The sequence below is a fragment of the Ambystoma mexicanum genome, chromosome 11, assembly GCF_040938575.1.
Source record: "Ambystoma mexicanum isolate Mex_15411 chromosome 11, UKY_AmexF1_1, whole genome shotgun sequence".
NCBI lineage: Eukaryota > Metazoa > Chordata > Amphibia > Caudata > Ambystomatidae > Ambystoma > Ambystoma mexicanum.
The window spans coordinates 426,694,194-426,718,798 of NC_090934.1; the positions used below are offsets into that span (position 1 = coordinate 426,694,194).

At 47.0% G+C, this 24,605-nt stretch overlaps 1 protein-coding gene across 3 annotated transcripts in view; it reads right to left on the reverse strand.

Annotated features, from left to right (window-relative positions):
- The window catches only part of LARGE2 (LARGE xylosyl- and glucuronyltransferase 2), a 417,721-nt gene that overhangs the window by 67,623 nt on the left and 325,493 nt on the right, over nt 1-24,605 (reverse strand). For all 3 annotated transcript variants that reach the window (XM_069623248.1, XM_069623250.1, XM_069623249.1), the window contains 2 exons: nt 13,900-14,025; nt 12,966-13,121 (listed from right to left, as the gene is read on the reverse strand). In XM_069623248.1, the coding sequence (XP_069479349.1) occupies nt 12,966-13,121; nt 13,900-14,025 (282 nt within the window). The remainder of the gene's footprint in view (nt 1-12,965; nt 13,122-13,899; nt 14,026-24,605) is intronic.

A 24,605-nucleotide genomic window follows, 5' to 3' on the forward strand; every position in this document is an offset into this window, starting at 1 on the left:
AATTTGTAAATGTCTCTACTGCTTTCTTTAATGTTGCCTCTATCTTCCTCTTTCAGGCCGTTCTGTCCGGGAGGCATGCAGATTCGAGGAAGCTGTTTCGCAGTAGCTGCGAGTGTTTAAAGATGCAGACTGCAGGTAAGATGCTGCTGCTAATGATGTTCCTTTTGTCTCCTTGCAGGTTCTGCTTCTCTGAGGTTCGAGGGAATAGCTGGACACGGTGAGCATCACGTTGCAAGCTGCAAAGTAACGTGAAGCGTGTTGTCTTGCTCTGGTGTGGTTTAAATAGCCCCAACAAAATAGCCTAGTTAAAGTAGTCCCTAGGCTACCACACCCAAAACACTAGACTGCATAGCTTGGTTCTTAAGAACCAAGCTATATGGATGCCTCCATGTTGGCTGACAATACAATAAAGTAGTTCCCAAGCACATTGTTTTTCATGATGTATGAGCCTGGCGCCATAGGCGCCAGGACTGGCCCCATGAGGGCTTTTGAAGAGGGTGCCAGGCTCTAGAGGCCCGAGTCTTGACTCCACCTGGCCAATGGGTTTACCAGAGGGGGTTTTGGGTGAGGGTCGTGACACAAGTGCACACAATGTAGCACCACCTGTCCAGGAAGCAGCACCGAGGCATGTTTTTCAGATTTCAGCTGTGTCAGGTGAACAAAGTGGACCAATCGATGAGTTCACAGTCGATGGGTGTTTTTTAAAGATGAAGGTTGACTCAGCATCGCCTTGGACCATCATATCTGAGGACACTTTAAGGAACTGTCTGGGCAAAGATGTGGGTGAGCTAAACCCTGCTAAGTACAGCCGTGTGGTTACGGAGAATCTGCCATTGAATTGGTGGGAGAAGTCCAAGATTTGGTTTCATACAAAGGCAGGAAGTGCACAGCTGATATTCTTGTGGCAAGAAAGGGTGCCTGGTTACTTGGTTGGGATGAGCAGAGGAAATTAGGTGTGCGGATTCAAGCAAGTGCTTTAGATCCAGTAACCATAGCAGAAATTATGGCAGATGGACAAGAGAGTTTCCCGAAGTCTTTACAGAAAAACTGGGAAAGTTGAAGGATTTTGAACATGACATTGAGTTAAAAACCAGAGCCCAACCTGTGGTACATAAAGTGAGGCCTGTTCCTCTAAACATGAGACAGCAGCTGTGTGAAGAATTGGATGATCTAATTCAGAAGGGTGTGATCGAACGCATTGGTGGTACGGAGTGGCTTTCGACCTGTTGTTCTTGTGACTAAGAGTAATGGAAAACTGAGCCTTTGTGTGGATCTAAGGGGATTGAACAAGAACATTCTTATTGAAAGACATCCCTTACCCATTATAGCCGAGACATTGGCCACTCTGGGAGAGCCCAAATGGTTCTCTGTGATTGACTTGTCTGCTGCTTACCACCAAGTACCCCTGTCGAAAAAGTGTCAAAACCTAACAACATTTGTCACCCCTGAAAGGACTTTGAAGTTTCTTCGCATGCCTTTTGGTTTGGCTTCGGCCGCTTTGGTTTTTCAAAAAGTGATGGAGGAAGTTTTGAGGGGCTTAAAAAGTGTGGCAGTGTTTCAGGATGACATTTTGGTATATGTTGAATGTGAGAATTAACATGACAGGGTGCTGAGGTGTGTTTTGGAGAGGTTGAGAGATGCAGGACTCACAGTGTAAAGGAGTAAATGCAAGATTGGAGTCAAGGAAGTAGAATACCATGGTCACAAAATATCTGGACAAGGGGTTTCACCTAAGAGTAATCTGGCGGAGGACATTCGCAAAGCACCAGCACCGTTTGACAAAGACCAATTAAGATCCTTTATGGGGTTAGCGGAATTCTATCACAAATTCGTTGACAAATTTGCTTCCATTTCCACTCCATCGAGGAATCTCCCTAAGAAAGGAATTCATTTTAAATGGTCTGAGGAATGTCAATTAGCTTTTACAGCCATTAAGGAAGGCATTTATAAGGCTCCATCGTTGGGTGGCTTTGTGTCTGGGAGGAGGACCGTGCTCTCAGTAGATGCAAGTCTGTTAGGTTTGGGGGCCACATTGGCTTAACTTGATTCAGGAAAAATGCAACATGTAATAGCGTTTGCTTCAAGACCATTACGGGGAGCAGAAAAAAACTATTCTGTTATAGAGAGAGGGGCGCTAGCAGTGTTTTGGGCAATATATCATTTTATATTCTTTCTTTGGGGTCAGGAATTTCAGATAAAGACGGACCACAAAGCTCTTGTCCAACTTATGACTAGATGGATGGTAGGTTTACTGGGTTACAATTTTAGAATAAGTCATGTGCCTGGTAGGGAAAATGTGGTTGCTGACTGCCTGTCTAGACTTCCTGTGGAGAATAGAGACATTACTGAGGTAACGAGAGAGCAGGATATGGTCATCGCTGAGATTGCATGTAGTGCTGTGGATAAGAGTGAGTGGCTGAAAGAAGTTGAAAGAAGGGTCTGGTCATGTAAGGAGTGTGAAAAGAGCAATAAAGTGAAAATGGTAAGGGAGGTACCACTTTCTCCAGTACAGGTGCCTAGTGAACCGTGGGAAAAGGTGGCTGTTGATTTGATGGGTCCATACAAGGACTTGGGAATGGATTTAAAGTTGTTGTTGTTATGGTGGATTATCACACTAAATGGCTGGAGTGGCGAGCATTAAGGGAGGCCACCACCACCACTGAAATGATATTTTTCGAGGACATATTCTTTAGGGAGGGATTCCCAACAGAAGTAATCAGAGACAATGGAGTCCAATTTTGCTCTGATAGATTGAAGGAGTTCTTGGGGAGGTTTGGCATTAAACACCTTTGCACAGCATTTTATCTTCCCAGAGCCAATGGGTTGGTTGAGAGAGCCAACAGATTCAGCAAGGGGGGATACAACTAGCTTTCAGTTTGGGTTTGGAGTGGATAAAAGTTCTTAAATACTCAATCCACCAGACCAACCAGACAACAATACACCAATCAACTCACTATACCTTGCATCAATAGCACCAAGGCAGGAGATATAGGCTTCCCCTTCCTAGCACCTAAGCTGTGGAATTCCCTCCCCACTGGCCTTAGAGCGGAAACATCTCTCCTCTCCTTCCGCAAAAAACTGAAAACTGCCCTCTTCAACTAACCACTCGCTCCTAACCACCTGCCATTCAATGTATGTATGTAATAATAACTGCGTCCAATGTAACACCTACGGACCTGAATTGTATGTAACTAAGTATAAGCAACACTGTAACAAGCGCCACGATGCCTTCGGTCTGCTGTGCGCTCAACAAATGCGAATAAATAAATAAAATAAATAAATGTGGAGCTACTGTACGACTCCTTACTATCACAAATGTCTCTCCTTTTGTTTCATTAAAGGGTCGCCTACCTGCCACTAAATTGTGTCTGGGATGGTTGGAAATGGCAGGTTGTGTGGAGGTGGATCAGCAAAAAGTTATGAGATTAATTCAGGAAGCTCAAAATGAGTATTAACAAAGATTTGATGTTGTCTCGAAAGTCAAGAAGGGAATAGTTTCTTACCTGTAACTCCATTTCTCCAGCATTGGTATCTGTAACGCTCACCTGATTCCCGCAGAGGCGCCGGTCTTGACTGGGTGAATGCCGTATCTTCACAGGTGATGTGTAACACACGGTTGGCTCTTTGGGCTGGACCTCTGTGCACTGTATGTCTGACTCGAAGAGTAAGATGTCTGCAGATAGAAAATATGGGATTAATGAACTGGGGTTACTGGGTGCCTCTCTTCTCTTCCCTTTCTCTTCTCCTGTAGAACCCGAAAGGTTAACGCCCTCACCTTAGGTAAGTGAACGCCGAGCTCTCCATCTGCCTCGGGGCAGGGTGCCGTAACCAGTTTCTTCACTGGATAAGGGTGCAGGCCTCTTGACCTCAGAGGACTGCTGTCCGTCGTTAACTGCACGAACGGTAAGTTCTGGGCACTTCAAATGTCTTAAAAGTCTTTTGTAATGATATCTCTTGTTTTGCAGGGTTCCGGCGATGGCAGGCTGATGAGAGTTGAGGATCGAACCCGCGTGAGGAATAGAAGCGCCTGGAAGCACGTAAGTAAGCGCTTGTAGCCTGCTTCACGATGCGCACTAACTGTCCCTTTTATCTTCCAGGTACAAGTTCGGAGCTTTAGAGAAGCTGAAGGGTGCTGGAATACCCACTGGATTCGGCATGGGAAGGAGTAATGGCACGTGAGTAATAAAGTTGCCCAATGTCTTTAAACGCACCTTCTTTTGTCTTTCAGATGCAGGATGCAGCGCCGAAGGCCTCCGGAGCGTGCGAAGAGCTGGTAAGCTTTTGTCTTTCAGATGCCGGAATGCAGTGCAAAGACCTCCGGAGCATGCGAAGAGTAGGTAAGCCTTTGTCTTTCAGATGCCGGAATGCAGCGCGAGGCGTTGGTGACAGCCGATGGACCAGGTAAGAGATGCGCTGCCACTGAAGACCGTAGTGCTAACCTGTTCTTTCTTTGTCTTTACAGGTGCTGCTGAAGACTGGATTCCAGGATGGTAAGCCTTTGTTCCCTTAGGCCCAGGATCAGAAGCAGAAGACACGATGAGCGTTCTGCTGCAGAGAATGCAGAATAACGCAAAGCAAGATTCATCCATCGGGTGTGGTTTAAATAGCCTCCTGTAGTGCTTATGTGTCTCCTTCCACAGCCACGCCTAGGTAAGAAAAGAGTTCCTGCTTTCCAGAAGAGTTCCAGTGTTCTGAACCTAGGGAGTGGCTCCTGCCCCACCCAAGAGGAAAAGTAGTCCGAAACAGAAGAGGATCAGGGGTTCAACTGGCAGGTAAGTAAGCATCATGGTCTGCTGCAGGTAAGTCCACCCAAGCATTATGAGCCCGGCGCTTCCAGCGCTGGGACTGGGCATCTTTATGAGCCTGGTGCCACTGGCGCCAGGACAGGGTCCAAAAGGTCCCAATTGGGACTGGCTGGCACTCGGAACCGGGGTTATGGGTCTGCTTCCAAGGGAGTCGGGCAAGTCCTGATCTTTTGGAAGCAGAGATCATGACAGTATCTTTCATGGATTCACATGCTTAGAATATTCCCCGTCGTCAGACTGGGACCCCTCGGTACACATATATAGCCTTTTCCTATAGGAAAACTTCCGACACTTTTGTGTCCTATCTACGTCCTTTTAGGACCCGCCTACGCATGCTCCGTAGGCCGTCCCAGTATAAGAGGCCCACCCCCGCGGCTCCCCTTCAGATTACGGCCCCTCCAAAGTAGGAAGGGTTAAACTTATCAATCAAATACATTGCATTCCGGGGAGGCTGGCGGGCGCATGTGAATCCATGAAAGATACCAATGCTGGAGAAATGGAGTTACAGGTAAGAAACTATTCCCTACTCCAGTATTGGATCTTTCATGGATTCACATGCTTAGAATAGATTGTATAGCAGTAACATCTGAAACGGCGGTGAGAATGTAATGTAATATACCCTCACCATAATACACAATGCATATGTACAGCTGGAATAAGTTAACTCATATAACCTTAACCACATAAAGTATACTGTCACCAAAAGGTAGAAAACAGATTTTCCACAGCGTGGAGCTTACCTTACTGAAACAGATGGCGCAGGACAGCTCTTCCCATCTGCACCTCGTCCGCATGCTTCCTGGCAAGGCAGTAGTGGCGGGTAAACGTGTGGGGCACTGACCATGCCGCAGCCTGGCATATGTCCGTCAGCGGAATTCCTGCCCATAATGCTGCTGAGGAGGACGTTGATCTTGTAGAATGGGCTGTAGGATGTCCTTGCAGTGGCCTTCCGGCTTTGGAGTGACAAAACGCAATCGTCGATGAGACCCATCGAGCCAATCCCGGTTTAGAGATTGCTTTTCCTCTCGTCAACGGGCCATATGCGATGAACAGTTGCCGAGTAGACCTGAGTTCCTGTGTACGATGTAGGTAAAATTTCAGAGCCCTCTTAACGTCCAAGGTATGAAGAGCTTTTTCTGCTGTCGATGATGGGGTCGCGAAGAAAGTAGGGAGAACAATGGACGAGTGTTCGTGATACACTGTCGAAACTTTTGGGACAAACGCGGATTAGTTGCCAGGACCACTTTGTCCTTAAAGAATCTTAAGTATGGCGGGTCTACGACCAGCGCTTGCAGTTCCGAGATTCTCCTAGCTGATGTGATAGCAATCAAGAATGCCAACTTCCATGATATGAATTTCATGTCGGATGTGCCAATAGGCTCAAAAGGCGGTTTCATTAAGCCTGCCAACACTGTGTTGAGACTCCAAGTTGGAGGGAAACGTTTTACCGGGGGAAAAATTCGAAATAGACCCCTCATGAAGTGTTTCACAAGTCTGTCGCTAAATAGAGGAGACGACTGTCTCTTCCTCGTGAACCTCGAGATGGCCGCCAGGTGCACCTTTATCGATGTGAAGGATAAACCCCTCTCCGCCAAGAGAAGGAGGTAAGGTAGAACTTGTTCCGGCGTCACCAACAACGGTTGTAGGCCTTGTTGTCCTCGACACCATTCACAGAACCTCCGCCACTTATAGGTGTAAGATTTGTTTGTAGAAGGGGCTCGTGCAGCCTGCAGAATTTTTTGACAATCCTTCGAAACGTCTAAAGCACCGAACTCCGAAAAGTCAGGAGCCAGGCTGTAAGGTTGAGACTGTCCTGGTCGTGATGCCACACCGTGCCTTTGTCCCGGGATAGTAGGTTCGGGACTCTCGAAAACGCTATAGGATGTTCCACCGACAGGTGAAGCAAGTCGGAGAACCACGGTTGCCGCGGCCAGTATGGTGCCACTAGAATTACCCGGCAACTGTATCTGCGTATCCACTGTATTGTCCTCCGTATGATGGTGAACGGGGGAGAAGCATAAAGGAGCATGTCCGTCCATGGGAAGGAGAATGCCTCCCCCATGGAACCCTCCTGAGGCCATCTGCTTGCGAATTGCTCGCATTTCTTGTTGTCTTTGGTTGCAAAGGCGTCCAGAGGGGGGTGACCCCATTTCTCGAACACTTTCATCAGCTGAACTGTGTCCATTTCCCATTCGTGTATCTAGGCCATGCTTCTGCTGAGGGAGCCTGCTTGCGAGTTCCTCACTCCCGGGAGGTGGTGAGCCACGATGGAAATTTCGTGCTTTAATGCCCAATGCCATGTTTTCTGGGCCTCTATGGAAAGAGTTCTTGATCGCGTCCATCCTTGTTTCCTCAGATAAAACATGGCCGTAGTATTGTCGGTCAGTACTCGTACTCGCGATCTCTTGATGTGTGGTAGGAATGCCTTCAAGGCCCATCGTACTGCTCTGAGCTCTAACACGTTTATGTGTTGGAGTGACTCTGTTGGAGACCAGCGACCTTTCGTTTGGAGAGCACCCATGTGAGCTCCCCATCCGGTTAGGGACGCATCCGTGACTATGGTTCGCTGAAACTCCGGTTACTGTAGGGGTATACCGTTGTTCAGATTCTGGAAACTCTGCCACCACTGAAGGGTCCGAAGCAGCTTGTCGTTGTCGATGGTTATCTTGTCTGACCACGATCCTTGGGCCTGCGTCCATCGGTCCGCGAGGAATTCCTGGACTGGCCTCATGAATAGGTGACAGTTTGCCACCAGATGGATGCAGGATGCCATGGCCCCTAGGACCGAAACGTATTTTCTCGCTGAGAGCCTGGTGGTTTGACGTAGTCGGCTCGCCAGCTGATTGAGTTTTGAGGTTCTGTCGAGAGAAGGCTTCACTAGCCCTAACTGGGTCTCGAACTGTGCCCCCAGGAATACCAGCGTTCTCGATGGCCGCAGAGAGGATTTTTCGAAGTTTATGGCGAATCCCAGCTGTTGCAGAAGCTGCATGGTGGCTTGTAAACTTGTGTTGGTCGACGCTGGGGAGGATCCCCTTACCAGCCAGTCGTCGAGGTATGGGTATACATGGTGGCCTTGCTTCCTTAGCCAGGCCGCTACTGGACCCAGGCATTTCGTGAGCGTTCTGGGGGAGGTCTTGAGCCCAAAGGGAAGAACCGTGAACTGGTAGTGAGTCCGCCCTATTACAAATCTCAGGAATTTTCTGTGTTTCCGACACATTGGAATATGGAAGTACGCGTCCTGTAAATCCAGGGATGCTAGAAAATCCCCTTCTTAAACGGCGCGGATCACTTCCTGCAGAGTGAGCATTTTGAATTTTAGGCTCTTTAAAGACTTGTTGAAATCGCGTAAGTCTAAAATGGGAAGCCATTTTCCGTTCGGCTTTTTTTTCTTACGATGAAGTATCTTGAGTAGACTCCTTGACCTCTCTGTGATGTTGGAACTAATTCTATCACGCCCTTTGCTAACATGAGTGTTACCTCTTGTTGCAGTATCCTCAGTTGGGAATGAGCGGTGAACGCAGGTGGAATGTGCGGAGGGCTGTGCTTGAATTGTAGAGAGTGTCCGTTTCTTATAGTGTCCAGCACCCATTGATCCGTCGTTATTCGTTCCCATTCGTCGACATATGCTGACACTCTTCCCCCCCAGAACGTTGTGTTGTATGTCACTGCTGATCTTTATTTTGCTTGTCTCTCGACGACGACGGATAGGATGGTCTTTTCCTGGACGTCTGGAAGTTACGGCGTCGGTTTGCCGTTTGGGAAGCACGCCTGTATCCCTGGGAGGGGTAAGCCGACCTGCCAAAGGATCTGTCTCCAGACGCAGAGAATCTGGAATTACCTGAAGCCCCTCTAAAGGGACGAAAAGACTTGTAGCTTCGGCCACTCTGGAGGGCACCCAATGAATGTGCCGTGTCCGAGTCCTCTTTCATTCCCTTTAGGGCTTCGTCCACCTTCTCACCGAATAGAAGGTCTCCCTCAAAAGGCTTTTGTATTGTACCTCTGGCCTGAAGTAGGTACACTTAAGCCATGACTGTCGTCGTAATACGACCCCATTATTGACTTGCTTGAAGCCTGACTCAGCGAGGTCCACCGCGATGTTTATTGTGTGATGTGAGGCTTCCTCACCCTCTCGAACAAGTAACATCGCTGCCTTCCTATGCCCTTCCGGAAGATGATCAAGCAACGGAGCTAGCCTGTGCCACATCTCTCGGTCGTATCTGGCTACAATAGCCAGAGAGTTTGCGGCCTTTACTGTGGTTGCTCCCACGGATAGCACTTTTTTGCCAAAGGCATCCTGGCGTCTCGCTTCGTTTTCAGGCGGAGTCGTGCACTTGTGCTGGGCCTTCGCCTTCCTCGCCGCTGCCGCCGACACCACCGAGTCTGGCGTTGGTTGGGAGAATAAACACTTGGGGGTAGACTCTGGAGCCTTAAACTTTTTCTCGAGGCGTCCTTTCACTGCCGGCTCCGAAAAGGGGTGACGCATTGTCTGCAACCCCTCCTTCCATACGTGGTCTAGTATTGGTATTGAGAACACAGACCTCCTTCTCTTACCCATGTGGTTGAACAAAAAACAGTCCTTTTTCTGTTCTTCCTGGGACAAACTAAATTCTTTACTCGCCTTCTCCATCATAGAATGGAATGATGCAATGTCGTCCGGAGGGGACGGATGAGCTGGGCTTCTAGGGGTTTCCAACTCCACCTCTGACTCCCAGGTTGGATCCCTGGAGGGGGATGATGAGATATCCGACATGGCTCCCATGTCAGACTCCGAATCTGGCAGCTCACCTTCCTCTTGTGCCAGTGCTGAGATTGGTGTGCGTAGGTGCGTCGGTGGACGGGACGGGCCCGGCTCGTCGACGGGTGACTGTGGCATATTTGCCTGAGGTAGTCTCTGGTCCAACGACTGTAGCAAGGACTGAATCATGGACAGAATTTCCAACGACAAAACAGATTGAGGATTGAGAAGAGGGGCATATACCGGTATACCGGATCCCCTCGACGACGACTTGTCAGCCACTCGTAGCCCTAGGTCTGCTGGGCCAGCTATTCTCTCGCTCTCGTCCTCCCCCGAGGACAGCGACACAGCATGTTCTTGCAGTAAAGTATCCGGAGGGATCGGGTCAAAAACTTCAGGCCCCCAGGCCTCCTGTAGAACCCCCGTCGACGAGGCCATCGTCGCCGCCGTTGTCGGTGGGACGGTGGATGCCACCTGCGCTAGTGGCAGGGTGGAGGCCGATGACTGGACCGCCGTCGACGACGGTGACTTAGCAGGTGGTTTAGGCGGTCCCGCCTTTTCCACACTTGGCCTGCTTTTACTCGACTCTCGACTCGTGGTCGGTCTATGGTGATCGCCCGAGGAGGATTTCGGCCTTTCCTTTTCATGCTTTTTTGATGAAGATGATTTTTTTGACGAGGAGTCTCTAGCTGAGTGACTCCCAGATGACTCTTTTTCCGTCGGTCGAGATTTCTTCGCCGGTGGTTCCGACGAGGTAGCGCGGCGTGATGTTTTTGCCGATTGTGTGGAGCCTACCTCCGAAGGGGGGTATGCACCCGCTCCATCATTCAGCCATGCCACCAGCCGCCGACTCCGGTCTTTGAGGGTTTTTTGAGAAAACCCTTTGCATATGTCGCAGTTATCAGCCGAATGATGAGGGTGGAGGCAATATATACAATCCATATGTCCGTCCCCCTCGTAAACTTTTTTCAAGCCGCACGTCGCGCATGGACGGAACAGCGCTTTTCCTGACATGGAGGACATTATCTTCTAACTCCAACTCCAGGTATAAAGCCTTGTACAAAATAGTAAGACAACGCGAGGAGATCCCACTACTTTGGAGACGGTTGAAATCTGAAGGGGAGCCGCGGGGGCGGGCCTCTTATACTGGGGCGGCCTACGGAGCATGCATAGGCGGGTCCTAAAAGGACATAGATAGGACACAAAAGTGTCGGAAGTTTTCCTATAGGAAAAGGCTATATATGTGTACCGAGGGGTCCCAGTCTGACGACGGGGAATATTCTAAGCATGTGAATCCATGAAAGATCCAATGCTGGAGAATGTGGAGTATGAGGTGGGAGACTTTGTATTGATAAAAAATCCCAGTGTTGGATCTAAATGTGTGGAGAGTAAATTTGTAGGCCCCAAGAGAGTTGCTGCAGTACGTGACGATGTTGTAATATTGGAGGGTGGCGAGTGTTGGTCTAAAGCAAGGTTGGTTAAAAGCTCTGTGGATATCAGTGATGGAGAGGTGGTGGACAGGTGTGATGGCAGCAAAGGGGATGAGGTGGTGAGAGTAAGTGTGAATGGGAATGAAAATGAAACGCTTTCAAGTGAAGGTGTTGAGGATGGTCATTCCACTGTCTTGGAAACACCCAGGTGTAGGGTGAGGAAAATGCCTACCCGCTATAAAGATTTTTGTTGCGAGTGATTTCCTAATTCAATTGTCATTGTGTAAGGAGGGAGATGTGTTAGGTTTAGATTGGTTTTTATATTCTTTTATTGGATATGCATTCTAGTATATTTAACATGTTATTGTATTATGATGTTTATACATTCTTTGTTGCATGCATTTTTAGATCTGACTCTGGTTCCAGAACTCACCAGGGTTCTGTGATCAGTTGGTCAGCTCAGTTTTCCGTTCAGCAGTGCCTGCTGCCTGCATTAACTTAACTTAATAAAGTTCCTTTTATAACTCATGCTGCGTCCGCTCAAATACAACACCCTGGCTAACAAAATGCAGTCAAGCAGAAAAATCTGGATCAGAAAATTGGTTGTCTGGTTCAGCCATCAGCAACTTCATCCCTAAACCCAAATTAATACAGGGGTTTGGCCAAAAGCCAGCTAGGACTAAAAAGTAATATATGGTGAGCTGAAGCAATATAGGACATTGTACAGATCATGCTTGCAAAGTTGTACATCATAAAATTCTAACCAGAGAAAAAAGCACTTGCGTTCAGATTTAACTGCATGGCTGAAAAGGTCTGATGCGACCAAAGCAGCAATTCTGATACTGCAATGTGATTTAAACAAAAAAAAGACACTTAGCTGTGATCTTAAGTCAGTATTTTCGGTGATCAATAAATACCCTCTGATAATAACAATAGTAAAAGATATCGCTCTTTACCCTCAAATGTTATATATGAAACAGAGGTACTGTTAATAGCTAACAATTATCTAACAGAAGGGCACAGCTACCCATGAAAAGGTTTATTTTATGTCTAATATACTGTGGTGCTTGACCATGTAACACTTTATGAGCGAGAGACTACATTTTAATTCGGCCTCTTGTTGGCAATCAGCGTAGCGCATGTCTAATTTATAATACATGATTCAATTAACGAAACCCATAGCCAAACTGCTGCATTTTGTTCTCATTGCAATCATTGAATCCCCCCACACCCCATCAATTGGGAAGCCGTCCATTGCAATAATCTGCCATGAGTTGATTAGAGTCTCGGGAACGATGGCCTGACCTTCCTCGAGATTAAAGTTGACAATCATCTTCAGACAGTGGATTTGATGCAGTACCCCTCAGACCGAAGTACTGAAATGGATGAAACCCAAAAATCATATCATTAAACTTGGGGCCCTCCACTGGATGTTTACAATAATTCTAAGCTTGGAAGCACAGCTGGTTTGAATTCAATCTCTCTTAACGATGATGGACTGAATCCTGAATAAAGCAGAAGTGCCCAGTTATCAGAACAAAATGTAGGGTTGTAGGGGGCAGCAAGAGATTCCTCAGCCTTGCCAAATCATAAATCTTAAAAAGGAAGAAGTTGATACCCCCATTAAATGTGAATCTTAAGTATCTCTCTTACACCCTGCCCCTCGCCCATTCGTAACATCTGCTGCCTCTTATGAACAGAGAAACTGGGTAGGGCCATGCCAGACTAAACTACTGAGTAGCATCTTCTAGGCAAATCTCGTTTACACTTCACTGAGCCACATTACATCACAAAGGTTCCACTTCCTCGTCACTGAAGGGTTTTGTGGCCTCGCTGAAATGATTTAAATGCCTCTTCTATACCAAAAAAGGCATACAGTTGATTGGTTTTAACTATGTAAGAAACATCTCATTATTACCACAGGAGGTTCAACTGTGTGCCTGCCCCATCCCTTAATTCAAATTCCCCCGTTTTTGGGAATCTGGCTCTCCTCACCTTAAGACTCTCTGGCTGGGCTGGACTGGGGCAGCCAAACAGCTCCCTCCGTAGAAGATTCCCATCATACTCCAGGAAAGTCAGGTAAAGGTTCCGGAAGAGTTCCACATGCTTGTTCTTAACGTGCAGTTTACTGGGCGAGTTCCAGTGGATAACCTGGCATGGGAACAATGTCATCAAAGCGAGTCAAAATGCTGAGGGCTGACAATCTAGTTGTGGGCATGCCTGCTTCCTGTTGAGAAATGGGAGAGCATATTGGAACACCAGGGGTGCTTCAGAGAAGAACCGAGGTACCGTGGCCAAGGTGTGTGGGACTGAATAGTGGAAAAACAGGTGGTGCTGGAATAGCACACATATTTGAGGTGAATTCTTTAGTTCATTGGTGGAGCCAAATATTACTGCACTGCTGGAATAGCAGGGATGGAAAAGAGGTGCATGGGAGAAATTCAGTGTAGGCCACAGCCCTGAGAGAGAAGAACTTGTTGCAAATACAATCTAAGACTGAGGTGCAGGGTCACAAATATCTGGGTTTGCTGCGTATTAGAACGCAGTTGTATGGACATCTATGGGAGTTTTGGACGTTCTCTCCAGTGAAGATGAAGATACACAGGGCGTGCCCTATGTGGATGTAGCAATGGCAGAGTGCAGGTGGTGTTGTAAGTGCAGACAGAGCTGCATTGGCAGCTCCTATAGTAAGAGAAGGTGCTCCAGGTCAGGATGGATGGTCATTGACAGAGCTGTGTATGTGTACAACCCAGTACTGCAATGGGAGAGGATGCTCTAGGGCAGCAAAGCTGTATGTGGATCAAAATACTCCCATCCACATCGATTTTGATTGAGAGGGTGATGCATTGCCTGCAAATGGGATGCCCGACCATTCTTTAACGAGCAAAGCATACAAATGCGAGCAGAGCTGTTGGAGCCCAACACTAACCTTGAGGTCAGACACCTCTGTGTAGCAGATCTCGGAACGCGTATGATCAGAGAGCTGGACATTCCAGTAACATGGCAGCTGGTAGACCAAGGATGGCATTTGTTTGATAACCGCATTAAAAATGTCCTGCAAGAAGAAGATGAGTCATTCAGGATCTTGTAACACAATGAGACAGCAACAAGTAGGCAGAGATATGGATTGTTGAACAAAGATTTGTTTGCAGAAAGGCGCTCAACCATTCAGGCGGCTGCAAACACAGGAAATACCTGGTCTGTGGTCACCCATAATCTTTGAGTCATTTGTGCCCTTTCTCCGGGTGCTGTTATCTTCTTTCGTCCATTCACCCAAAGACATACACCACGACCCGCCCCCACCGCAATAATTTACCTGCTGGCCTGGGGCTTTGATCTCCAGCCTCTACGCCCGCACGCCATCCGTGCTGCCCAGTCATAGAAAAAAAGGGACACATCCGCTTTCTATTTACTATGGAGGCAGCCATCTGTTTTTTCTTTGACAGGAGCATGGGCACGCGCACCCAGTCTCCTGAGAAAAAAAAAAAAGGGTTTCACTATTTCCACCCCAGGGTGATCTCGGGGGTGTGAATAGCCATCATCATCGTGCTCGTGGCCAAATATGGCTGGCAATGACCCTGAGCCCACGACAATGGCCCTCACTTTTGCTCAGGCCAACCTAGGGTCAGCGTGGGGAGCCTTTACGGTCCTGTACGCCCCTGAAGACTGAGGAATTACAGATGTACATGACATCTATGCCCTCCATGCATTTAATTCCTTGCTTACCTTTTATGGCTGCCCTGCTTTTTATTATGCCTTCCAAGGCAACTTTGGGGACTCCATAGTTTTGAAGGCACCCTTTTCATTTGCTTTACGTGGCCTTAAAACACACCTTGTATGCCTCACATGCACCTCTATGCTTCAAATCCATGATTAGCTTTGGCACTTTAGCACCACCTAGAGCAGCAACATTACTTGCTTAGAAAGTTTGGTAGTGGAGAGAAGGCTTTGCCAAGGTTTAGCGCTTTGCGACTACTACGGTGGTGAGCTGGTATAGTATAAACACCTAACAACAATTTAAGGAAAAACACACTGCTTACAGGTATCCTTTGGCTATAGATGATTATTAATCAACATTCATGTTAAGGATTTTCAGAATCAGCACTGTGAGAAAGTTCCGGGAGGCAACCATACATTATGAACAGGGTAATTTACAATTGGGTCTAGTCAAACTCTAATAAGGTTGTTAGGGACTCAGAAATGTGCTAATTCCCTTCTACCTTAGACACCCCCAGCTCTTTTGCTGGACTTTCAGACTTTTAATTTTTGTCCTGGATTGAGTGAGACCTTTTTCCCACTCATGTATTTTTCTGTTATTTGAACACTGTTTCTTTTGGTTTTGGAGTCTGACAAACTCCATAGGCATCATCATTTAACATTGTGACAGAGCACCTTCAGTGCAGCGGCACAGGGACGTCTTTTAGATTGCCAAAGATTTAAATACCTTCTCTTGGTTAAACTACTGTTTCCAAGAGTAAAGTGAAATTGACTCTACTTACCTTTTGCAACTTTAGATCCAGCACAAACTATCTTACATAGAGTGCTTGGGGGTTGGGGGGGGCGGGGGGTTACTTAGTATGCCCTTTATTTCTCATCTAACATTTGTATGTTACCCCTTTCTACAATTAACGGCTGGTGGCAGTGGTTTACTTTTTCCTACCATTGTGTGTTTTTACCACGGGCTGCAATTGCAGCTGCAGTATAGCACCCATGGATGCCCTTATTGTCAGTTTATTCTGCATTTCCTGTTGTAAAGGTCCTTCTTGATATTTACTCGGGGCGCCAAACCAGGTTTGGTCCCTTTGTTCATTTTGTCTTTGGTGGGGCTCACTGGTGAAGCCCGCCTCTGGCTCCAGCGTGTCTGGCAGGGTAGGAAGCGAGGGAGGTTCCCAAAACTCCCTGTGCTTAGTCTCCTTGGTTACAGGAATGCACCAAAAGATGATTGGCTGGCTGGCTGCCCTTGGAGGACAGCCACCCTGCTGTTTGAGTGACAGCTAGGCTGCAAATGAATGGAAGAGACTTGCATAAAAGTTGAGGTCTTTTGCAAGGAAGGCAGAGTCGACCACTGGATGAAGGAATCCGAAGAAGAACTTGGAAGAGAACCTTGCTAAAACTCCTGGACCGTTGGTTTGCCTGGTCAAGCCCTGCTGTAGTGCCAAAGCTACGAATTCGCCTCAACTAGAGAAGCCCTGCAAAGGACTTCTCCCCTTGGGTTGGTAGGACCAATCTACCCCAAGACGAACTCTACTGGAAATCCTCTCTGCTGGCTGTACTTGCATTGCTGCTGCAGGAACAGAGTGCCAGGGGACAGGACACCAGAATCAAGTGCATCATTTTTAAGTCAGACCCGAGCTCCAGGAAGATCCTCCGGACTACCTTGAAGCAGGACTAACAAAGCCTGAGCCACCTTAACAGAGTGCTGGACCCCAGAAGCAAAGAAAGCCCAGGAGGTATCTGAGAAATGCGGTGGTGCTATTCACGAGAATCTGAAACCGCAAAGTGACGCTGATCTGAACTTTGTCCATTACTGCTGCCGACTTTCGCACTTTCGAATTGTAGTGCAGGAGTCCAGAAGATGTCCGCCCTCTTGTCCCCACGACTGAAGCCCAGGAACAACAGGAACAGAAGCCAGCTGGAACTTATTTCTTCAGACCTAAGGTACTGTGAACTAAGGGCTACTTACCTCTTGTGGTGTAGCTTGCTGGCTCTCAATTGAGACTTGCATTTGCTGCCTGTTGCAGAGTTGCTTGCAGCATTCCCCACTACCCCCAACAGTGATTTCTTTTTCTACAAAACTCTCTAACATTGTGAAATACGTTTTACTTACCTTCAAGAAGTACCTCAGCTCCCCTAGACTTTGCTAAATTGACATTGGCTGACCTGGCTCCCTGAAGACTCTTCTAACCTCTGACTTTGTGTTTTAACTATCCCTCCAAAAAGTCATACATTCTTTACTTGTATAGCTGGGAAAGGGTTAATTGGCATTGCATTGAGGGGTTCAAAAGTGGTTACCTGTTTGAGAAACTTGTTAACCATTGTTTCCTTCCCTAACCTTTTCCTTTTTGACACCAAATTCAGTATTGCTCTAAATGTACCAGTGATATATCAATGTCCACAGTGTCCTAGTTATTGAAGTCACCTCAGGGTGTACGAAGTGTCTGTGTGCCATCCCAAATGGGTATATAAAGATGCATTGAAACTGAGAGTGTGTATTTTGAAGTATATTTAAGTGTTGCATATTTGCTCCCTTCTAAAGAAGGCGTATTCAAACTGTTTACATTAATAAATCATTGTTTAATCAAGAAACCTTGAGTGCAAGTGTTATTTGGATACTTGTCATCTGGGGTCCAGCACTCTGTTGAGGTGGCTCAGGCTCGGTCAGTCCTGCTTCCTGGGAGTCTGGGGGATCTTCCTGGAGCTCTTGGCCAGCTTAAAAGCAACGCACACTATCTGGTGTGCCTCTCCCTGGCTATTCGGTTCCGGCAGCAACTGAAGTGGAATTTCAACTAGCTCTCAGAGGATGTCCAGGTGGCTTACTTTGGAGTTGATTGGTCCCACCAACTCAAGGGGAGAAGTCGTCCTTGCAGGGCTTCTGTAGTCGAAACGAAATTGGAGTTTCAGCACAGCAGCAGGGCTTCGCCAGGCAAAGCAACGGTCCAGGAGTTGCAGCGGGCGTCCTCTTCAAGTTCTTCTTCGGATTCCTTCGTCCAGTGGTCGATTCTGCTTTCCAAGCCAAAAAGCCTCTCCTTTTATGCAGGTTTCTCCCATTCATTCCAGCCTAGCTGTCAGTCACCCAGCAGGGTGGCTGTCCTTGCCGGACAGCCAGCCGGCCAATCACCTAAGAGTGCATTCCTGTCTCCTAGGAGGCTAAGCACAGGGAGTTTTGGGCACCTGTGATGCCCGAGCTAAAACATGGCGCTGGTGCGCAGTGCATTCTGGGGGCACTCAGAGCAATAATGGATACTTATCCATGCCTCAGTGGAAAGTTGCACTTGCTTTGCGAAAAACATGTTTTCAACGTTATTCGCTGCTGGGCCTGGAATGCAGGTCTTCTCAGCCAAGGACACGGTGCTGGGAAAACTAAGATCCGCAGGTGCCGGCTGGTACCTGATAACAAGGTTTGTTGTGGTTTCCTATGCCTGTGCCAAGGTTTTGAGATGAGTTATAGAACTGTTTTCCAAGGCGTTTTTAGGAGAGGTAAGCGCTTTGCTTCTTGAAGTTACTGTCGGTTGACCCAGCTGGCAACCAACGGTAACTCATCAATGCGCAAGCGCTATTGCCAGAAGGTTCGAGAAATTGCCACCTCTTTTTGAGGAGTGCATATATGCGGAACCCCTCAACCGTCAGACGGGATAAGCACAAAGACTTCAGTCGGAGGGGGGACGCCTTGTTCCGACATACCTGTGGGCTGTTGTGCTCTCGGCCTGGCTGTTACCGGGGTCTTCCAGCCGCTTCTGGCGAGATGAGGGATTCAGTTACGCCCATGGTGATGTATTCCTGCTAACCTACTATCTTTTCTGTGATTTATCTGCGATTTATTCCTGTGTTATCACTTACTGCTTATGTATGTTGAACTATGAATAAATAGCTGTATAAGTGCTATTTACTCTCTAAGTGTGCGTGTGGTTGTAAGTCATTGTGTCGTCTACCTGCGTTCAAAGTATTGGTTCTGCAACTGCACTGGTGATAAATGACTGTCCGTGCACTCTTGGTGAGCGATACAGCACCTCCCTCGCTTCCTACCCCCACCAGACACCCTGGAACCAGAGGCAGGCGCCATTTGTGAATCCCGCCAAAGGCAAAACGAACAAAGGGACTAAACCGGGTAAATCTCAAGAGGGACCTTTCCACAAAGAAATGGCGAAAAAAGAAGACCGGGCCATTTTGACAAAAATGGCACCCTTGGGTGCTTTACTGCAGTTGAGAACACAGCCCGTGGTAAATGCACACCATGGTAGTTAAAAGTAAACCACTGTCACCAGCCGTTCAGTGAGGAAAGGGTAACATTAAAAATGTTACATGAGAAGCTAGACAAAGGGGATACTAGGTAACCCCTCCAGCACTCTATTGTAAGATAGTGTGTGCTGGCTCTAGAAAGTTATAATTATAAGTAAAGTCAATTTCACTTTACTGCTCTGGGAAACAGTAGTTTCTCCCAAATAAGGTATTTAAACCTTGGGAAATCTGAAAGACTTCCCTGTGCCACTGCACTGAAGGTGCTGTGTGACACAATGTAAAAGATGATGCCTATGGAGTTTATCAGGCTGCAGAAACCAAAAGAAACACAAAGTTCAGAAATCACCTAAAAATACATGAGAGAGTGGGAAAAAGGCTCTCACTCTCTCCAGGTAAAAAAGATCAAGTCCTCAAAATCCAGCAAAGTTGCTGGGGGTCTCTAAGGGGTTGAGAAATCCACAGTCAAGTGCAACGTCTGTAAGCCGGCCAAAAGCTCCACGAGTCTCCTGAGGACCCCCCCAGAAGCAGGACGACCCAAGCTTGAGTCACCGCACCAGAGTGCAGGACTCAAGGAGTGAAGGAAGCCCAACCGGTGTCCAAGATCCACGGTGGTGCTATTTACCGAGCGCTGAAACCGCAAAGTGCTGCTGATCTGAAAAGAGCCTGTAGCTTCGGTACCATCAAACTGCCGCCGCAGGAGTCCCCAGACGTCCTACCTCTGTTTCTGAGGCCCAGGAGCACAGGACCTTCATCACTGCAGACCCTCTTCTTCTAACCAAGGGTACTGTTCTGACTTTGGGGTACTTACCTCGTTGTCTGTAGCTTGCGTTTCTCAGTTGAGACTTGCAGTAGCTGCTTTTCTAGAGTTGATCTCAGCTCTAGTGTAACAGCTTGTGACCCTACAGTGATTTTTCTTCAACAAACTCTCTAACCTTGTGCAAGACTTTTCCTATCTAAGAAGTGCCTCAGCTCCATTGGCTGTGCTTCAATTGACTTTGGCTGTCCTGGCTCCATGCAGACTATTCCATTGACTTTGATTCTTACTGTCCCTCCCTCATAGGTGATGCATTGGTTTTAAATTAACTTTGCTGGGAAAGTTTTTTATGTAGACTTCATTGGAAGAGTTAAAGTGCTCACATGCTCTGATTACCTGTTTAACCTTTATACTTCCTCTAACCTTTCCATTCTGCCAACCTCAGAATCTACAAAGTGTACAAGTGATATATAAATGCCATTACTGCCCTAGTTAGTGAAGTCACCCCAGGGTATAGAAAGTGTGTATGAAACATCTCTAAAGAGTCTTTACTTGCTTTGAATTGATTCTGAAAAGTTTATTTTTAAGTGTATTTGTATTGTTGCACATTGCCCTTTTTAGAGAATGCTTATTTAAAAACAACTGTTAAATAAATAAATAATTATTTTAACTAGAAACCTTGAGTGCAAGTGTTATTTAGATAGATACTTATATTGTTGGATTTCATTGCTACAGCTCTACAGCTCACATTTACCCCTCTTGAGATAAATCTGGCTGCTCAGTCACACTACCAACTTGTGCAGCACAGACCTATACCAATAGGTGGGTTACCTAATACCAAAAGGACAAGGGTTATGTAGTCTCCCACAGGGTTACTACATCAATGCTTGACTAACAAGAACGTTTCCTCAGACTAGGTGAGATGAGACCAAAGCATTTTGTTGATTTGAAGCTGGTGTCTCGTAGGAATGGCATGATTTGCTTCAGAAGGAATACTTGATACCATGCTGTCAGCGGTTCTTTTGTTATTGTCTTTCGAAGGAGAAACCTCTGTCTTTGTGAATTGGGTAAAAGCCATTGGGCCTCATTACGAGTACGGCGGTAGGGGCTTAACAGCACCGGTAAGGATGCCGGTGCCGTTAACCCCCTACCGCCGCATTCCGAGGTCCCTTAGTGGGTCCCACTAAGGCCAGCTGGTTTCACCAGCAACCCTTAGCGGGAGCTGCTAAGGGACCAGGGAGCTAAAAACGGACCCACTATTTGCAGGCCCGTTATTAGCTCCGTCCCCATTCCCATTGAGCCCTATGGGGCTCGAATGGGAATGGGGAGTTTTCAGAATGGGGACTTACCAGGTCCTCCAAGGTTGTAATGACCCGGTAAATCCCCATTCCGACTACCCGGACCCGGGCACGGGTTTGGAGGCAGCCATGGCGCTAATAGCACCATGGCTACCTCCAAACTCATAATGAGGCCCATTGTCCTCAACATGCCCAGGAACTATGTACAAAATTACAAGAATTCTTATCGAACCGCAAATTAAAGTCCCAGGTGTTCGGACAGTTTTTCTGAAGCCCTACCATTGACTTCATTAAAACCATATTACTGAGACAAGACACCACTCTTAGTAGCAGGCTGTACCACCTGAGTTCAGGGTAGCGTAGACGGAGCAGCCAGGCATATCCTAGGAGGGAGAGAGGGCTGTAGAATCAGTACAAAGACATTGTATCAAACATATGGTCCAAAGAAACACTGAAACACTATGTATTGTAAAAAATAAAGGGTTTATTTTATATACAAGTAGACCAAGAGGTTCATGGGTAAGTAAGTACCATCATAAAGCATATAAACACATTATAAAAAACAACACTATACTTTAAATACACAGATCAAAGCACAGACCTTATTTAGAACACCTAACAGTATTTTTAGGTAAGTCAGACCTTTGTATACACATTCAGTATAGGGCACACTATTCTTGGGGAGTAAAACCATGCGCTACTTTCAGATTACTTTACAGTAATACAAGGGTAGTATGATATGATATGCCATTTTAATGCGCCTATACACAAGTGTTTCAAGGCGCGACGAGGCAAGGGAGGGAGAACAGAGGGAAGACAGACACGATCCTACTAGGCCAGGTGTCATTCATATCGCGCAAGTGCATGGGAAGGGGAAGGAAGGAGAAGTGCGGGGGGAAGGGGAGTGGACAGTGCAGTACATGGGATAAGAAATATATATATATATAAATAATAAATAAGAGTAAGTAAAAGTACGGCTAGCAGGTGGCAAGTGCAAGGTTAAGTGCAGACATCAAGTGCAAGTGCTGGTTGTGGGACTGTAGGGATACAGGAACAGTCCACATGTGTGGGGGTTGCCAGGAAGGCCTTTCAGGAGTGCGACTGGCAGGGGAGGGGACCTGGGCCCGAGATCTGAGGGTGACCAGGTCACCAGTGCAATATCAGTGTCAGCAGCCAGGAGGTCAGCAAGGGAGAGGAGAAAAAGCTGAAGCAAAGAGAAAGAGTAGACCCTGTCAGTTATGCTGTGACGTGCAACAAAGAAATCACATAATCCATCAACTTGACAATATACTTTTCAGAATAGTGGGACTCTTATTCTAGGAACAGTAAAACACCTATAACCCTGATCCAGGATAACACAGTTATTCTAGGGGTGTTGGACCTTGGGGTGTAATATTCAATTACAGTTGCTTTTCAGTTCACAAATTAAGGGAATCAATAACTGTAACTTATATTCGGATAACAGTTATTCTCAAGGTAAGACAATCCTATATAATTTTGTAAGGAGCTACCAGCAACCTAAAAGGTAAGTATGACCTAGGCAGACTTATTCTGGACAGGCTAACCGCAAGTCAGGGGAAGCAAGACCCAGTTGGGGACACTCATACATTTATCCTAACAGCATTACTTTTGGGAAGAGGCACAACCAAATCACAGGTGAGTAATATAACCTTACATCTACGTTCTGTTAGAATGGTGAAACAGTTTCTAAGTAAATAAAGATGTTACATATACTTTTCAGAATGGCAGAACATTTCTAACGTAAGTAATAACATTTGTAACTGTTCACTCTCAGGGTTACATTTACCAACCAAGGTCTTTTACAAGTACGTAACTTTTGAACACTTGCTATTCTTTTCATGGCAAGACCCTTTGCCTATCCAGTCCTTCCCATATTCTATAGCATGAATAAACTCTGAGGCAGTAGATGGACCCTAGTGGTCTAGGTGCCAGCTGTAGGCAGGGTTAGAAAGGGTTCAGTGGCAGGCAAGGTCATTCCAGAGGAAGAATGTTCAAACAAGTTTATAACTTTAAAGTTATTTGAGGGTCCAGGGACTTCCGAGAAGACACCTTAGGAGGATTCCGCAATGGGCCTGGGTGAACTGGATGAGTGGCCTCCCAATCATTAAAAACACCCCACAGCTATACAGAAATCAAAAAGGCTTAAGGTAGGTAAAATACCCCAGCCAACACAGTACCTCAGCACAGAAGAGTTGCAGCAGGAAAACTTCAGGATATGCAGCCAAAACCCTGGTTGTTGGATTCCTTTGTCAAGAAAGCAAAAGACAGGACTTTGAAAGGGCTTTTGCAGCAGGGATCACAGAAGAAGGCTCCAGGCAAGAGTTTCCTCGTGTTTGGATGCAGCTCTGTGGATGTGGTGCCTTTTCAGGAGCAAAGACAGAATATCGCTGGTCGAATTCTTGTTGTTTGCAAGGTCCAGCACTCTGTCGAGGGAACTTCTTGGGCTGGAATTGTGCCTCTGGAGATCCAGCAGGATGCCCATAAAGTTTCTGCGAGATTGGGTATTCAGAAGGCCGTGCACAGCACAATGGTTCGAGGTCCTAAGGTATTGGGGTATTGCAGCCACGCAAGGTCGCAGCATGGCATGGGATGGCTCAAAATGCAGGTGGTCTTGTATCTAGTGGAACTCACTAGGCTCTGGGTCGTCGTTTCCGGAGTCCCCAGGTCGATTGGAAGGAAGGGCTACAGCAGGCTCTGGTTACACAGGAGGCTCTGGGTTACACAGGAGGCTCTCCGGTCGCTGGAAATCGTTTCAGCCGCAAATTCTTCCTCTTCCTCTTGGTTTTGGTTCCAGTGGCTGACTACCTCTTCAGCTTCCAGGTTCAGACTTTTATGCAGAAACCCAGCCAATCAAACAGCCTTGCAACATTCAAACCTGGGGGGGTTGGCAGTGCTTTCAGGACAGCCAGCCTCCCAGTTTGAACTAGAATCTCACAGCCAGGTGGAAGACAAAGCGCTGCAGAGTTTTGGACTCCTCCCTCGCTTCCTGCCTTCACAGACACTCTGGAGCCTGGGTGGGGAGTCCACAGGACTCCCGCCCAAGATAAAAATCACACAAAGTAATTTCCTGCCCTGGATGTCAGGGGAGGGAACCAGAAAGGACAAGGAATGCTGAAATGGCTAAAAAAGAAGATGGGGACCATTTTGGTCAAATGAGCACCAATGGGTGCCTTTAACGGAGCAGTTTAAACAGCCCCCGGTAAGGTGCACTGAATTAATAAAAAGGTTCACTGCCACGAGCCATTAAAGTTAAGTTTTTCCTTGTAACATAAATGTTACATTTAAAATGAGAAAGGAGATACTCGGAATCTCCCCAGCACTCCACATAAGGTGTGGAGGTGGGGGAGGGGAATTGGGGGGGGGGGGGGTGTTTGGTGGTCTCACCTAATAAAATGTAAAAGGGATCCAAAGATCCTTTCTACCCTTGTGGACAGTAGTTCTCACAAGATCCGCCAGAGAAAGTTAAAAGGGGAGCCCCTAGTACAACCCAGCAACAATAGGCACTTATTGCCAAAAAGTTGTCAAAGGGGATAACTTAAAAATGACGCTCATAGAAAGAGTAAAAGACTGAGTGTGGAAAAAGGTTTCCACTTACAGATGTATAAG